The 17,277-nt window shown below is 39.4% G+C and overlaps 3 protein-coding genes across 3 annotated transcripts in view; all 3 read right to left on the reverse strand.

Moving 5' to 3' along the window:
• The window catches only part of LOC145704574 (uncharacterized), a 30,581-nt gene extending 26,703 nt beyond the window's left edge, over window positions 1–3,878 (reverse strand). The window contains exons 1-3 of the mRNA XM_081782033.1: window positions 3,790–3,878; window positions 2,282–2,426; window positions 2,216–2,236 (exon numbers count right to left, since the gene is read on the reverse strand). Coding sequence (XP_081638159.1) covers window positions 2,216–2,236; window positions 2,282–2,305 — 45 coding nt within the window. The 5' untranslated portion in view covers window positions 2,306–2,426; window positions 3,790–3,878. The remainder of the gene's footprint in view (window positions 1–2,215; window positions 2,237–2,281; window positions 2,427–3,789) is intronic.
• Window positions 56–1,609, reverse strand: LOC145706181 (alpha/beta hydrolase domain-containing protein 17B-like; the record flags this gene model as incomplete). The annotated part of the gene is given in 9 exon segments (XM_081783704.1): window positions 56–247; window positions 293–379; window positions 666–799; window positions 849–885; window positions 888–974; window positions 1,025–1,186; window positions 1,235–1,322; window positions 1,324–1,487; window positions 1,537–1,609. Coding segments are annotated over 9 exon segments (909 nt in total), but the record flags the coding sequence as incomplete, so codon positions are not given.
• Window positions 3,879–11,003: 7,125 nt separating the features above from the next.
• On the reverse strand, window positions 11,004–16,655 carry LOC145702127 (uncharacterized). The gene is made up of 7 exons (XM_081779336.1): window positions 15,689–16,655; window positions 13,297–14,159; window positions 12,054–13,219; window positions 11,842–12,011; window positions 11,630–11,793; window positions 11,469–11,587; window positions 11,004–11,323 (listed from the first exon to the last, which is right to left on the reverse strand). Exons 1-7 carry the CDS (start codon window positions 16,649–16,651, stop codon window positions 11,058–11,060), a joined length of 3,711 nt encoding a protein of 1,236 aa, XP_081635462.1. The 5' UTR covers window positions 16,652–16,655; the 3' UTR covers window positions 11,004–11,057.
• Between the last annotated feature and the right edge of the window lie 622 nt (window positions 16,656–17,277).

Here is a 17,277-nt window from a genome sequence, read left to right on the forward strand (position 1 = left end):
AGCCGACAGTTCCTCCATTCTTTTTTAGTTTTAATAGAACTGACTCTAGTATAATAATATCTAGCTCAAATATAACAGACAGCGGAAGTATAAGAAACAGAAGATCATTTGGAAAACTCTTTCATTGTGAGTAGCAAAAAGTAGAAATCGCTCCAACAAAGACGATGATATTATACATTGTCACTCTTCTTTCGCGGCGTAAGAGCGGATAAACGAGCAATAACCCTCGATTGCGAATTCTCGCAGACTAGATATCGTTAGTTGAAACATATTCATTTGCGAGAGTTCTTACCTGTCATTTTGCGAAATATACTCCTCGATTTCGTTCTGGAAAGCGGCTGCTTCTTCACGCATTTGTTGCTCTGAGTTCTTTTTGTTTCTGAAAACGACATTCAAAATAATCTCTCTCTCTCTCTCTCTCTTTCAGACCTCTCTATAAAAATAACTCAAAAAGCGAAATCTAGATTTTCAATTTCTCTCAATTTCAAAAAACGAAAAATAAGCGAATCTCGAGTCGGCTTTTATAGAGAGGTCTGAAAGAGGGAGAGAGAGAGAGAAAACTCAGATTGAGAACCGATTTCTCGAGAAAAATTTTGACTAGCTGGGATTTGACTGGGTTTTCTAAGGCTCAGTCAAGATTTTTCACCAGAATATAGCGGACTTACTATTAACCCAAAGTGGTGACAGTGGTTTAGGGCACCTGTCGAGAATCTGCTTTCCGTGAATGAATGGAATTACTTCGTCTTCTGTCCCGTGAATCACCAAAGTCGGAGTCCTCACGCGTTGCACTTTCTCGACACTAGAATAGTAATAATATTATAACAAGCGTCGTGGTTGCAATTAATTACTTTTTGAAAGCGTCAAAAATCCATGTTCTCTTTGCCGTGGGAACAGAACTCGGAAGCCTGAAGACAAGGGCGAGTGAAGCACAACGGCGGCGCAGTCGACTTTTGTTGCTAGATCAGTCGTCGGGACTTAACGATTGCGAATTTAAAAATCTTCCTTCATTTAAATAGAATGGTACCTGTGCCGATTGACTGTCCGTAAAGAATGACTTGATCCGGGCGAACATTATATTTCTCGAGTAGCTTTTCGTACGCCGCGCCGCAAGCTTTGTTCAAGTTTGACTCGTTTGGCTTTCCCGAGCTTTGGTCGTAGCTCAGAATATTGACCTTGAGTCGCGTCCCTAAATGCGATCAAAAGTAAGCGAAAGCAGTATTCGTTTCCGAGTTACCCAGTCCGATGAAAAACGAGCTCATTTGTCCGAGGTCGACCGCATTGCCGTGCGAAAAAAGAAGCGTGTATTTGGTGCTGGGCGAGCATGCACGAAATCCTTGAAAAGAGAATGCCCAACAGTGTCTCTTACTTTTCGCCAGATCGCGTTCTAGCGTAGAATACGTCAATTTGATCCTGTTCTCGGGAAGAGTGCTGCCATTCTGCGCGCTCGCTCAAGTGTATTTTGTATTTGGTCCCATTTTCGTCCCGAACTAGAATTTAAAAAATGGAGAAAGATAATCTCGAAAGAAGAGATTATACCGATTGTGTAAGACGGCTCTGACGGTAGGAAGGCTACCTTGGCTGCGATTCTTGACGGACAGGGTGGACAAAGAAACAACCGACAGAACAGCCGAGTTCGTTCATTTTAATTTTCTCTTAGGTCTTCATTTCATAGTTCTCTGAATAATTGCATCTTTAACTTAACGTAAAATTGTAAATATACAGTAGTTATCCCGTTTCTCTCGTTCTGACAATCGGCGCGGCCGCTGACTGGCTGAGGACGCCCCCTCCTGACAAAATCAGCCAATCAGAGCGCGCCATTTTCAAATTCTCGAAAGTTACGAGCGAGTTTTCTCTCTGCAAAACAAGCGATTGGGAGTGGAAATTTGTTTGTTTATGTTTATTCATCGTTCATTTATGTTTATTTATATATCATATATTTATGTTTATTTATATTGATTTATGTTTATTTATATATTGTTTATTTGTGTTTATATTTGTTATATATTGTTTATTTATGTTTATATTTGTTTATATATTATTTATTTCTGTTTATATTTGTTTATATATTGTTTATATTATCTTTAGCATTATAAAAGATTACTTTATATTCTACTGAAGCCTTTTTGTGTTTTTTTTGGTAAATCCTTGTTGTTCTCCGTTCTTTCTCGCTTTCTTTTTTGCTTCTCCGTAGAGTTATTTATTTTCTGATCCCGACCTTTTCCGGCGTCTTCTTTTCCTGATCATTTATTTATTAAATTATTATTAAAAATGTTCCTCCAACCTTGGGTCTGCTCCAAAACGGCATCTTTGATTTTCTGTTCTGCTCGTTTCTCTTTGTTGATTTCAAAAAAGTGGGACTGGCAGCTTGGCTCTTTGGTGAATGAAGTTCTGATGCAAGTTTCCGCTCGTAAAATCGATGCCAAAATCTGAATGATAGGATCTGAATGTGATGGTGGCGCTCCTTTGTGTGGTCGTGTGTGCCCAAAATCTGACTCATTGCCGCCGCTACTGAACAGCTTCTCTTTCTAGACAATTTGTAACCTTGCAAGGGTCTTTGGGCTCAAAATATACAGGAGAAAATCACTAAAGAAAAATAAGTCTATAAACAGGTTTGCGCCACCGGTCGAGGGATGAATGCGTGGGTGGCATACTGAGAGAGAAAGAGAGAGTGATTTACTGATGAGACAATTTTGCGTCCTCTTTCGTTTCTGTATGTCAGACAGTGAATCCAACAAAGAATGCAAAACTTGGCTCGGCAATCTGTGTTGAGAACCTGAGACAGGGTCCTGGAAGATCTTTGATAAAAGCCGCAAAGCGGCTATTTAAAGAACGAAGCGCAAAAGCGGCTTCGCCAGAATTATTCAAATGTTCTGAAATAGTAGTTTTGTCAAAGCCGATTTGCGGCTTCGTTTTTCAGAAAGCCGCTAGGGGGCTTTTATCAAAGCTCTTCCAGGACCCTGGCTCGTGTTTTCTTCATAGATTGCCAAGCAAAGACAATTATCTGACGTAAAAATGAGGCTATTGACCTTCCCTTGCGGTCAATTCAGTATTGTACTGTCTAATCTAAGAATAAAAAGAAGACAGAGACATGCAGCTTGTTGATTGCTGCACTGAATATCTCCATTTCAAGTGGCTAAATCCACTCGAAAAATACAAGCTTACACAGCTCGCCGATCTTCAACGAATTTCGAATTCAGTAGCAAAGATATGCAGCTCAAAAATGTCGAGCTGTCGCGTTTGATCTCGAAACGAAGAAGAAAAAAAAACTTGGACAGAAGTTCTACCGTGCTGTTTGAACGGAAGAAGCGCTTGGGGAGGCAACTTGACAGGTGACCAAACAAGCCATGCTCAAACGACCACGATACGAATAAATTCAATTCAGTTGGGGAGTTCTGACTGACAACTCTTGACTTGCTCGAGTTTTCGAACAAATTCTTGTTTTCTGACCTGAAAAGCTAGAGTTCGATCTTTCACCTTGTTCTTTCTGGGAAATTAAGCAATTTTAGCAAAAAAAAAATGCTTTTTTTTTTAATATATAATATATTATATATTACAAATAAATTATTTGAAATAATTAATAAGAGGCCCCATACCTAAACCAACTTTAGAAAGTGCATTTTTGGATAACCAATAAGATTGCTGTTTTTGGCCTACCGGCCAATTAAAACCCTGATCCATAAAATCACTTCAATAAATTTAAGGACCCCCCTTAACCCCTAACCTAACCCTAACCCCTTAACGCTGGGGGGATCCTTAACCCTTATTCTATGAATTATAACAGAATTTTACCTCGCTGGCTGAAAAAGATACAGCACTAGAATCGCTGCTTGTGTATATTTGTTCAATTTTGTCTGAATCTCACCCTCAAATTTATCGCTCTTTTGTAGTGGCGCCGCGCTCTCTGAAGAAATCTAAATTGATAATGGTGTAAAATTGGCGCCAGTCAATTCTGTTTCAATTTGTCTCTCAGAGCCAAATTGAAAAAAGTGGCCTCTAACCTCTTGAGATTTTTTTTATTATATTCTTCCTCGCCAAAAGGATTTGTCACAAGGCAGTTTTTATAAAAAGACCTTGGGATTTTCGTTTTCGCGAAAATAACGCACATTCATCAAAATCAATCATTTTTTCGCGGCGGGCGAAAAACGGGGGCCAAGGTCAAACTCCCTGAATCGTATTTTTGTGTATTTAGGGTTAGAGGGTCTTTGGAGAGCTCAAAGGATTACTAGAATGTGACTGTAACTCGATTCAAATAGGACACTATTGTAGGAGTAACCAAAAGTCTCTCGCCCTGGGCTCACCAACCTGCGTAGAAAACCTGAGTCAGGGTCTGAAAAGCTAAAATGAAAAGCCAACCAGCGGCTTTTGAAAACGAAGCCGCAAAGTGGCTTCGTCTGACAGAACTTGAAAAAGATTGAAGTAGCTATTTTGAAAACCCGCTTCGCGGCTTTGTTTTTAATAAAGCCGCTGCGCGGCTTTCCATTGAAAATCTTTTACACCCTGACTTAGGTCTGGGGTGCGAAACGGGGCAACGAGTGCCGGTGTCCCGTCCCGTCCCGTCCCGCTATTTTTCGGCACCTAGTGCCCCGTCCCGTCCCGTTTTGTCCCGTTTGCCCCGTTTATTTTTCGATTCAATTTTTAAAATTGATAGAGGAAATATAAACTCTTTATTAAAAAAATAAAAGATTTTTGATAAAAATAAAATTAAATAGTTGATAAATGAGCCTTGAATTCTTCGTTAAATCCATATTTGATAAAGGCTTCTACAGTAGACGCAAGAAGAGCATTCCGCTGCTTTGAGTAGAAAGAGGTCGCCAGAGCAAAGGTCCGCTCCAAGAGTGAAGTGCTGTCTTTTGAACCACGGTATAACTAGTAAATTTGATAAGAAGTGTTGAAGAAAAATCTTACAAAATTAGACACAGCTGCTAAGATTGGGAATCGAGAACTGTTCGCAACCCAGAATTTATATCGCCACTGGCATTCCGGCACTTTTTCGCACTTCATTTTCGCTTCAACTAAATAAAATAGAGAAGCTAATTTAATTATTCACAACTTACAATTACTCCAGAGGCCCTTTCCTCCGAGACTTTCGTAGTCGCGAAATTCCATGTCTATTTTCGATTCTTTTTCGTTTGATTTTTTCGGTGATGAAGGTCTGGATCCATCTTCTGTGTAAAGTCGCGCAAATTTACCTAGAATTTCAGAGTATTTTTATGGGAGAAAATTTGAAATAACCTTGAACTTCTTGTGAAGGTGTTTCAGTAACGACTTCTGTTTCTGTTTCGCCTTCAACATCGATTGCTGACGCAATTTTTCTAATATAATCTTTCGCTTTGTCAATAAGGCTCTTTTTTCCGCTTTCAGTCTGATTTGATTCCACGATGACTTTGATGAATTCAACGCACATCGCTGACTCCTTCACAGTTTTCAATGCCTCTTTCAACTCATAGAAATCGAGCCATTTATGGGGGAGCCAGCAATAAATTTGCGCCAGCTCTTTGGATGCAAATCGCGCTTGTACTCTTCGGTTGTTTTTTCGATTTCCCTGTCGATCAACGTTTACTTGGAACAACTGTTCGAATATAGTAATCAACAACGCTTCGCTTAACAAAAGTAAAAACCGTATTTTTTCAAACAAACCAAAGATCACGCTTGTATCCGATTGAGTTTTTGATTCCATCACATGCATAGACGACCAAGGAAACATATTGTTCGTACAAAAGTCCCGCGGTTTTCTTATTATCGGAGTCAAAAGTATCAATTACTTTGGCAACTGATTTCAGCACAGTTACAGTCGCTTCGACAAAGTTTTTGTCGGGAAGTTCTATGACTCGAAGGTGTTTTTGAGGATGTGAATACGAGTCAAGACGCTCGATTGCATCATATGACACAAGCAGCGACTAAATTTTGTGAATCTGATTTAGAAGAAAAACCTTACATTGAATGACTTTATAATCTTTCTATACCGAGTAGATACTAAAAATCCTTTGGAAGAGATGGATAGTACTGGTATCGTTGCGAAATATCGTCGTCTTCGTCTAACTCGCCATTTTCATCTTTGTCCGCCTCGTAATCAAGCTCGTAATTGAGCTCGACTTGTTTCCGCCTTGCTTCTTCACTAATTGCTGTTCTTCGTAGGTATGAATTGAGAGTTGGGTATTGAGCAGACGTTATGTTATCGTGTTTTTGATCCGCGATCAAGAAAATATTTTTCGCCTTCAAAAATTCGTCAGATGATCTAAAGAAAATTTATCAGGATGTACATCCTTAAGTAAATATCGATTTTCTTAGCATTTATTTATATCAGAGTCTATACCCTTAAGTTTCTATCGATATTTTTGCTTTTTTATAATATCAGAGCGTGTACCCTTAAGTGAATATCGATTTTTGAATATCAGAGTGAACTCCCTTAAGTGAATATCGATTTTCTACGCATTTTTAATATCAGAGTCTATACCCTTAAGTAAATATGGATATTTAAGGTTTATTAAATACAAGAGTCTATACCCTTAAGTTTAAATCGATATTTTTAGCTTTTTATAGTATCAGAGTGTTTACCCTTAAATGAATATCGATTTTTCGAATATCAGAGTGTATACCCTTAAAGAAATATCGATTTTCTTAGCATTTTTTAATATCAGAGGCCATATCCTTAAGTTCATATCAATATTCTTATTATTTTTCTATATCAGAGTGTATACCCTTAAGTGATTTTTAACTCTAATACCACTAATTTATAACTTACTTTTCGCTGAGGAAAAGAGTAAACGTTCGATTGAGCAGATTCATTGTAGAATGCGCGCAGCATCCATTATGGTTCCAAGTTAGCGCCCGACATAGGTTCTGCGCGGCGAAATCCGCCACTATACATATCAACCCTTTCTCAACATATTCCAGGATTCCATATTTGGCCAAAATTGACTTGACTGGTTCAAGGTTCGCTTCCATTGCGGACGATCCAATCGGCAGATAGGTGAGCAAGGATTTATAAACGTTGAGGAATTCATCTGTTATGCATAGAATCAAGCCAAGACGTTTCTTAAATAAAAATTAGACGTAGTTCATAATTTATTAGCTTACATTCTGAGTATCGGAACCTTTATTTTTAAGGCTTTGATGGTCGACCATTAGACATGCCGAGCCCGATCTCGCGATACGTTCTGCCTTTGAAGCAATCATTTTTTCGAGGTCTTTCGCATCTGCTTCGGCACATTGTTTGAGTGTGTCACGGTGAGTGCTGATTTTCGAGACAATATTGTCAATAATGTCCTCGTGAGTATTTTCTGGCGCCACTGCGCGCACGATTTCTCGGAATAAATCTTGCATTTCGGACATCATGAATCTTCTGAGAGGGACGCATTCTTTCGAAACGAGTCTTGCTTGACATTTTCGGATGTTTTCGACATCTGTATCAGACAGAGTTGGAATGTATTTCTTCATCGCGAATGACGCAGCTAATTTTTATACAGTTAATGTTGTTTTCTACTATCCTACCAGATGGTTGACTATCGCTCTTTTTTGGCAATTTAGACTTTGAAGTCGGACCGAGAAATGATGCTTTGAAATGTCTGCCGAAATGTTTTCCATAATACCGATGAGTTCCACCACAATAGGTGAAAAACCACTGAATAAAGAATCGAAAATAGAATAGAAAAGTATCACTTACTTCTCTTCCAACTTTTTTCTGCATTCGGCTGATGTACATCGAGCAATTAAAGTTGATGACCCGTCCAGTGTTAGTTCCTCAAAAGAGCACAGTACTGCTTCTTCGCTTTGTGCTTCTTGCTTACGTTTAAATTCTTCCGATGAGCGGAAATTCGCCTTTGCAGTTGTGATGCAAGTATGAGTCAGTGGCTTCCAAGTTCCTTTATTTTCTCTAATTATTGTCTCGGCTTCAGCTTGTGTTAATCGTTCATTGAGTTTTCTTTTTTTACTGGTACTTGGTGCTTGCTCTACCATTTTGTGTGGCTTTTGAATTTCCTCCATCAAAAGAGCGAAAAAAAATAACTACGTCTAGAAATTTTAATTGAAAATGGTCCACTTTAACGTGTTTTTAAAAAAATATTCAATTTGTCCTTTCTAGAGACATTCTTAGAAAGTTTAAATAAACGGCGAAAATACGACCAAACACGGGGCAAAACGGGGCAAATACTGTTGGTGTCCCGTCCCGTCCCGGTCCCGTAACGGGGCAAAACGGGGCACGGGACGGGGCAAGTGTCCCGTTGCCCCGGTCCCGTTTCGCACCCCAGACTTAGGTTTTCTAAACAGGTAGCTCTAGGCCAAAGTTGTGAATACTTGATCTAGGATTAGAGGCTAATAGGAGAGCTCAAGACGTAACTAGAATGTGACTACAAGAAATCAGCCAGAACTGACTTGTAGGAGCAAGGAAGAGTCTCTCGGCCAAAGTCTTGAATAATCGACTGTCAGTTTTGATTTCGATTTTGAGCGATTACGGAGCGATAGGCGCAAAGAGTGTTTGCCTGGGCGAGATAGAAAGTGTATCTCTGCATTCAGTTGTTTGCAAATCTCGTCAATTATTACAACCGTTTCCAAACTTTGGACTTACAGTCGACTCTGGCAATTACGAGTAGCAGAATTACGAGCATTTTGACAAAAACTTGACAATTTGAAAAACGGGGGATCATCGACCGAAAATTTATTTTTTGGAAAAAAAATTGAGAATGCTTGATTGGACTCTTTTAATCTTTGGCTTTGGAGTCTCTGGCTGTTCAGCAGGTTCTTGGGCAGCTTCAACTGGTTGTTCAGCAATCTCCTCGACCTCGACATCATCATCTTCATCGTCGTCTTGAAGCTGAAGCTGGGCGAGTTCTTCTTCGATCTTCTCGATTGAATGCCGGTTCATCTCCTCTTCTTCATTGTCAATCGTCTCGCCCTAAAATAGTTAATAAATAAGATTAAAGGTAAGATATACAAATAAAAAAAACGAATTACCTGAAGCTGTGCGAATCTGGTGAGACCAGTCTTTCGCCAACAAGCCCTGACGATGCCGGGCTTCATCTCGGAACCAAGCCGGGCGACGGTCTTTACAGACAGCTCCAGCCCCGGACTGCTCTTCTGCTGCCCTTGTCGAAATTTTCTTAAGAAAATTCGATACTGATTTTTAAGGGCAGCAAAGAAGAGCATGTCCAAGGGCTGGTACTGGCCTGTGCAGCCCGGCTTAAAGTATTCGACGTGGACGTTGTGCACGCTAAGTGCGACGGGGTCAATAAGATGACCCGAAAAATTGTCCAGGAGGAGAAGGTTCTTGGTGCCGGGCTTGGTGCGGGATAGGTGCCTAGAGAACCTTTTAATCTCCTCCTGGAAAATTTTTCGAGTCATCCAGCCCCGCGCATTGCTGTACACAACGGCCTCGTCGAATACTTTGCACAGGACCTCGCCGCCCTCATGCTTGATTTTCCGCGTCGACTGCGAGCCCTTCCACATCCGCATCTTCGTGCCTAGAATAGATATTAATAATATATAGAAAATTAAAAATAATGAATTTATATAGAACAAAATCACCTTTGACAATAATGCAAGGCTTAAAGCCAGCAACAGGGCCATCAACACCAACAGCCGGTGCGTAAGTGAATCTTTAAATGGATCAGGGGTCTGGATTCGCTTTGCGAATTCGCTTCGCTTCGGTTTCGCTTTTTGTAATTTCAATTCGCTTCGCTTCGCTTTCGCTTTTTACCAAAAATTTTTGCGAAAATTTCGCTCAAAAGAATTCTTTCCAAATTTTGTTGAATGAGCTAAGCTGGCACTCTCGCGAACCGTAGTAAAATAAGGGTATCACTATTAAAATCATATAAGCTGATGATCTTTATTCCTTTCCTTAATTTCTCATCTTTTGGCTGGCTTTTACGAAACGCCTGATTCTTGCGGATAATCAGCCGTTTGCGCGGCTGAAAATTCACGTAGAACGCACTCTACAAATAATTCTTGCATATTTTTAAGAGGATATCATGACAAACCTCATCAATGTTATAAATACAATCGTTACTATAAGAAGACATAATTGCATGAAGACGTGCGTTCTCCATCAATCTTGCTTCATTAGAAAGTATGACTTGTGTCGAACAACTTGTAGTGACCATCATGTTGTATTTTTTCACAATTCGTTCGCAGTAAGAGAACGAAAAAGTCATCGATTGTATACAGGGCTCGTCTTTGTATTGATCAGTAGCTGCAAGCTTTTCTGCCATTTCTTTCAAACCAACGTATCCCTCCAAATCATAATCAAGTTCTTCGATTTTTTTGAATAATTCACTGTCGAATATCTCTTTGATTTCTTCCTGCTTGTACGAAGGTCTGCATCCTTTTTTCTTATCACAATTCAAGTATTTGTCCATGTTTTTCTTCCATGTTGCCAAAGTCGACGAACTCAGAGTATCTCCATTGAATTTCTTCTTGTAAAGCGCATATACTTCCTTCGACCGACCAGCTTTAATCACACGACAGTACTCCCGAATGGTTTTGATGTCAACATCCCTTCTGCCAGTATGTTGCTTTCGGATTCTTCTTCCTGACATATTAACGTAGGATCTCAAAAAACCAAAGAAAAACGCTTAAGAAAAAACATCCATGTTGTTTTGTCTAGAGACTTTTTAAATTAAACATGAAATCGATAAAAATCGGGCAATTTTTCCGACTAGGAGAATTACGAGTATTTCACGAACTTCCCGACAAAAAAAGGCTCGTAATTGCCAGAGTCGACTGTATCTCGTCTTCATCAAAATAGCTTTCGTCTCTGGCTCTTCTGAAATTTATACAAAACGGAAAATCGTTTTTAATCACGCTCAAAGTGGACTTTTTTATTCATGGCCGCTCATTTGGAGGAAAAAAAGTATCCCATTCTCACGAGAGAAAAATAATAATTTAAATTTTCAATTAGAAAACTTAAAAACAACCAGTTTGAAATCAGCACAAACAGGCCTCTCTTCTTTGATTTCAAGGGGGAGAATATAATATACAATTGATTTTATTGCAAATAAATGGGGATAAAGCAGACGATGATTTAATAAACTGAAAGAAAGATAAATAATGGAGCAGAAGTCGATTTATTTCCCGGTGAAAATCATCGCGGAAACAAGTGTTTTCTTCGCGTTGTCAGTCGATCGCCGTTTTCTTGCAGAGGAGGCGCATACATTGCAGTCATCTTTATCTGCATCACAGATTGAAATAACGCACTCTACCGAAATCGACGAATCCGGATTGTCGGAAAATTGAAAACTATCGAACTGAAAGCGTGCTATTGATGATTGACCGCTTTCGTTGATGGCCGTTGAAGAGTCGGAAGGACAAGCATTTTCGATCAAGAAATATTCTTGAAAAATTTTTTGTTAAAAATTGTCAATTGACAGAAAAAACTCATAATTTACAATTTGTGAGGTGCATTTTAAGAAAAACAATTACCTATCGGACGAAACCGTAGGTTCCATACGTCTTTTCGGATCATTCGATAACTTTACCTGTTTGAGGATGATCAGTTGCGAAAGTTTTGCAGCTGTCAATAGCAATGGCCAGTTCATTGTTTTTGTTTTCGATTCCGACAAAGACTTTCTCTGGAACTTTGAAAATATGATCGACCCTAAAATTTATGTGAGCTTCTTTCATTCTCATGAGATGAAACCTTGCTGGAATTGAGTAATCATTATTGTCGTAAACTGCGAGCTCAATAGCGAAACTACCAACTCCGTTGCCGAGATCGACAAAGTGCTTATTGATGTTTGTCTTGATCGGTGCAGCCAGACTGACAGTTTGTGTTGCATTTAGAGAGCACGAAAAGCTCAGAACCTCGAAAAATTAAACAATTCACGATAAAGAATCAAGAGCCAGACTTACAATTTCGCTTCCACGATTGATTACACCTTCGTTTTGATTTTTGCCAATAATTCTTGTCGAGTAAACGTAAGAGTCATCTTGTTCAACAGGGCTGACCTTGCAATTTTCATTTGAAGAGTCGAAAATAATATTATCGCCAATTTCTTGACCAGGACAGTTTCCTTCCGCTTCTGAATTTTTTTAACTTAATCCTGTTAAATAAACGGGCATACCCATGAAAAGCTTTGATCGGTCGATATTTTCTGCTTCAAGCTCGTTTATTGGAATTTCTACCTTGAGAATTCCCTCGTCACATGAGACTTTACCGTTGATTTGCGGAAGAGATACTGTTTCAGATGTCGTTCTTGTTGTTGTTGTAGTAGTTGTAGTTGTAGTTGTAGTTGTTGTTGTTGTTGTCGTTGTTGTTGTTGTTGTTGTTGTTGTTGTTGTTGTTGTTGTTGTTGTTGTTGTTGTTGTCGTTGTTGTTGTTGTGGTTGTTGTTGTCGTTGTAGTAGTTGAAGTTGTTGTTGTTGTTGTTGTTGTTGTCGTTGTTGTTGTTGTTGTTGTTGTTGTGGTTGTTGTTGTCGTTGTAGTAGTTGAAGTTGTAGTTGTTGTTGTTGCTGTCGTTGTTGTCGTTGTTGTCGTTGTAGTAGTTGTAGTTGTCGTTGTAATTGTAGTTGTAGTTGTAGATGAAGTTGAAGTTGTTGTTTCAGCTATTGTTGTTGTTGTGGAAGAAAAACACTCTCCGCAGGAAAATTTGCAATGGTGGAGCATGAATCCGGGGTTTTTGGAGCATTCCCCGACAGAAGCCCAATATGCGCAGGAAGGATGGAGAGGATTATCGAAACAAGGAGTGGTTATTATCGTTTCATTGATTGTTGTCGTGATATCTTGCTCTTCGAAAATCTGGTAGAAGAAATTTTCGACGCGTGCTTCGGGCGCATGACTCGACGGGCTGCCCACATAAACCTCCAAATCGCCGGACCTATACGCTCCGTTTACACCGTAGCTTCCGTCAGCGATTTTGTCGCCATCAACGCTTATGACGTACTCAATTGTTTCCGGTGAGTCTTGAACTTGACTAACTTCGACAGAAAATGTGTTCCAGGTTCCAATTTCGCAGTCAAGAAGGACAGTGTTTGCATGAGAAAATCCGTTCGGATCATTAGCTCGGATAAACATGTCATTCGTCCTGCCCCAGCGCCAAATCTCGAATTGACGAGCGCCTGGAGACTCCCATTTACCAGAAGTGACCTGGATGATGTTAAGGTATGCACCTTCGGTTGTTTTCTCGTTGCAAAAGACGTCAGCGGAGAGTTTATAGTTCAGAGCGGCAGAAACGGTAGCTATTTGATTATTCCTTGCAGCGAGTTGGAGCGATAAAGGAAATGAAATAGCTCTTTAAAATGTTTATTTGGGCCGAGCCAGATAAAAAGATTTTGCCAGTTGTTATTTAAAACTCGATTCCTGATAGGCCTAACTGGTGCGTCTCCGCAAGCACCGACAAATGTCATACAGTTTTCGAGGCCAGCGCATGGATCAGTTTTGTTAGTTTCGATTTCCAGAACAGAACAATCTTCTGCTATACCACATAATATGGCATCCTCATCAGATCCGTCAGAACAGTGCAAGATTCCGTCACAAGCCTGGCTCTCAAGATATTTTTCCTCGTTATCGCAAGATCGCGTCGAATTAGAACACTCTCCGCAGGAAAATTTGCATTTATCAAGCATGAAATCTCTTTGTCCGTCTGTGAAGCAGTATCCGATAGAGGCCCAATATGAGCAGGAAGGATAAAAAGGATTGTCGTAGCAATAAGTTGTCGTTGTCGTTTCATTACTTGATGTAAAACTCAATTCTTCAAATGTCTGGTAAAAGAAGTTTTTGACTCGTGCTTCGATCGCATGGTTCGTGGAGCCGACATAAGCCTTCAAATCGCCAGACATATACGCTTCATTAACACCATAGCTACCATTAGCGATTTCGGTGCCATCAACGTTTATCACATATTCAATGATTTCTGGTGATTCCTCGACTTGACTGGCTTCGACAAAATATGTGTTCCAGGATCCTGTTTCGCACTCATATAAGAAACCTTTCCCATGATCATATCCGTTTGGATCATTAACGCGGATAAACATGTGGTTCGTCTTGCCCCAGCGCCAAATCTCGAACTGACGAGCGCCTGGAGACTCCCATTTACCAGACGTGACCCGGATGATGTTGAGGTATTCGCCTTCGGTGGTTTTTTCATTGCAAAAGACGTCAGCGGAGAATTTATAATTCAGAGCGGCAGAAACCGTAGCTATTTTATTGTCACTTGCAGCGATGTTCGAAATCTATATATGATAAGTCATACTTAAGGATATAGGCTATATCATATAGCCGTTCTCAAGGCACTTTCGTAGCGCCAAAAGGGGACGATAAAATTTTTTCATTTCAAAAGGAACCCTACCTAAAATTGCCTAAGAATCCCGATTCTAGTGTTATTTTTAATTTTTTAATGGAAAAATTTCTCTCTAGAGCAATTTTAAATCTTACGATCACTTTTTCTCGAGAATTTTCCATTAAATCGGTCGAGTTTTTTTGAAAAATTAAAAATTTCGACCTTTTTCTACATTCCTAGGGTCTAAATTTTAATAGATTCCAATTATTTATGATTCTAGAGCTATTTTTATGAGGCTTACTTGAGTAAGCCGAAGCGTCAGACAGCGCTCTGGCTTGCTGCGCTGGGCGCCCTCCTCCATCGCGCGGTGAGGCGCGCATGTGAAAGAGCGCGCTGATTGGCCGAGCGCCCTGAACGCAGCATTTATGAAAAAGAAAACGCAAAAAGAAGAAGATGCTAGAATGAAAATTTGCTCGGGTTTTGAAATTTTGAGGCCCTAGAAAGATAGATTAGCAATTATTTATAATAAAACACGGTTTAGTTTTAGCGATTTAATTGAAAAATTTCGAGAAAAAGTGATCGTAAGATTTCAAATCGCTCCAGAGAGAAATTTTCTTTAAGGAGGGGGTCGTCAATATGGAAATTTTTGTACTTTTGAAATTTTGACCACATTTTTGAGTTCCTTGTCAAAAATATAATCTTTTTGGTCTCTAGCTTTTTTTGATTGGTCCACGTAAAACCTGGTAAAAATCGACTTAAACATTGAAAATGAGCGCGCGACGGGAGTTTTAAAGAAGCTGATTTCGGCCAAAAACAATCAAAATTGAAGTTTTTTCTCGTTAGCTATTATTTTTAATAGTTTCTTAATCAATATTTATTAAAAATTCCGAGTCTTTGCGGTTTTCGAAAAAAAATCGGTCAAAAACGAGTAAAAATATGGAATTTTGTTAAAATCGAATATTTTTAATCAATAAGAAAAAATTTTTTTAATGAAGTGACCCTTAATTTTTTGATCGCCGGTCGATGCAGAAGGGTCCAAACTACTAGTATTTAAAATTTGATTGTCGAAAAAAAAATTTGGTTTCGAGATTTTTTGGTCAAGAGACACCCCCACTTCAACCCTAAATTTGGAAAAATTTTCCAAGAAAATTTTTTTTCTTCTTATTGCCGGTCGAAAATTTAAACCCTTTTCTTTGCACCGGACACTTCGATTTTTTTCAATCCAATCAGGTTTTTCCGTATTTTTGGTCAAAAAAAATCCGAATATTGACGACCCCCCCTTTAAAAAAATTTTTAAAAAACATCAGAATCGAATTCTATACATAATTTTAGGTAGGACCTGTCTTGAAATGAAAAAAATTTATCGCCCCATTTCGGCGCTACGAAATTGCCTTGAGAGCGGCTATATCCTTAATCAACATTTGTTAGTGCGGCTTTTGAGGCACCATTTTGCCAGCCCTGCCTAAAAATGTGATTTCAAACTCGATTCCTGAGAGGCCTTACTGGTGCGTCTCCGCATGCCCCGACGAATGTTATACAGTTCTCGAGACCAGAGCATGGATCAGTTTTGTTTGCTTCGATTTCCTGAACAGAACACTCTTCTGCTATATTACAAAATATGGCATCCTCATCAGATCCGTCAGAACAGTCCAAGATTCCATCGCAAGCTCGGCTTTCAAGATATTTCTCCCCATTATCGCAAGATCGCGTCTTGATGAACTCTCCTCCCGGTTCTCCACAAAAGCCTTCGTACATTTTTGCGAGTTGAAAAATGTCCCTCGATGAGAGTCTTGTGACCGTCGGGTATTGAACTGGCTCACCAGCCAAGTTTGTAATCGAAGGTAAGCCCGCCTCCTTAGCTTCAGGTGTCCGGAAACCCCACGCTGAGTAGTGCATGTTAGATTTGTAGTCGTAAGGACTTGACATGTCAAACCAGGTGCTTCCAAGTTCAGAAATCTTATAATAAGCAAATTGATAATTTGGGACTATTCGATCAAAATGGATAATAACATGTTCATCCCGATCTGGTCGACTTTGTTCATGAAAGAATCCAAGCGAGTGCATCATTTCGTGACTAATCGTTGCTTTGCCGAGACAACCATTTCCAAGAGATAATGGTTGCCCACCAGAAAATGCTGGATTATAACCCACAGAAGCGAAGCAACCCGATTCTTGACGGATGTCAATCCAGTGTGAGTGCGCTTTAGAAATTGAATCGTCGACAAATTGAATGCATCCACCAAGATCTGCTGTAATCAAATCCAATGAATCTGCGATGTGTTCTTGTTGGTCGATTGAAAATTGACTATCGTTGGAATATCGGTAAGGAATGAGAAGGTAACTTCTATCCTCAACACCGTCAGTATTTCCTGGCCATTTTTTCTGTACAATCGCTGCTCTTTTTTCCCTTGTAGAGGTCGGGTCAAAAGGGCCATCGTAAATCATCGCCTGTCAAATATTATTTTTTTATTTATCAAAAAATTTTTATTAAAATCTGATGAAAATAATGATTATTACAACATTTTCTTTGAAGTGTCTATTCCTGCTATTTGAGCTTGTTCTCTGGTCCAAAGGATGTCATCTCCATTGAAGTTCCAAGGAGGAACGGTAGGAGGCACAAAAAGCTCATTTATCGGACCAACGATTGGCATTATCTCTCAGAAGTTCTGGGTCAGAACCCTTCCGGGTCGATAAGAGAGCGAAGAACCGCTTCAATTTATAGTCTTTTTTATATTCTTCGTTGTAAAAAAGATCGTTACCTTATTTCGAAATTATCCACATTCTTGAGAAATCAAAGAAGCAGTACTAAATCACATTTGGACCTTTAAGATCAAGTGAATTTCCGTCAAATAAAAAAGTCATTGCGGACAAACTTTCTCACGATGGAAAATAATACTAATCAGCATAAATAGCCAATCAAAGCATTTAACATGCTACGTTTTATTATTCGGTAGAACCGAACAATAGATTATCAAAGGTTTTTTGATGCTTGTGAACCATTGAAAACTGGTGTTTATTTTTGTTGTTCAACATGGATCAAACTTGGCTAATTTGCAAGAGCAACGAAGAGT

This window comes from Oikopleura dioica, chromosome PAR, assembly GCF_907165135.1.
Source record: "Oikopleura dioica chromosome PAR, OKI2018_I68_1.0, whole genome shotgun sequence".
NCBI lineage: Eukaryota > Metazoa > Chordata > Appendicularia > Copelata > Oikopleuridae > Oikopleura > Oikopleura dioica.

Coding starts and splice junctions, on each gene's coding strand:
- LOC145702127 (XM_081779336.1), bottom strand. CDS start 16,651: ATGATTTACGATGGCCCTTTTGACCCGACCTCTACAAGGGAAAAAAGA. Junction 14,160..15,688: donor TAAGGCCTCTCAGGAATCGA/GTTTGAAATCAC, acceptor TATCATATATAG/ATTTCGAACATCGCTGCAAG. Junction 13,220..13,296: donor TGCGGAGACGCACCAGTTAG/GCCTATCAGGAA, acceptor AACATTTTAAAG/AGCTATTTCATTTCCTTTAT.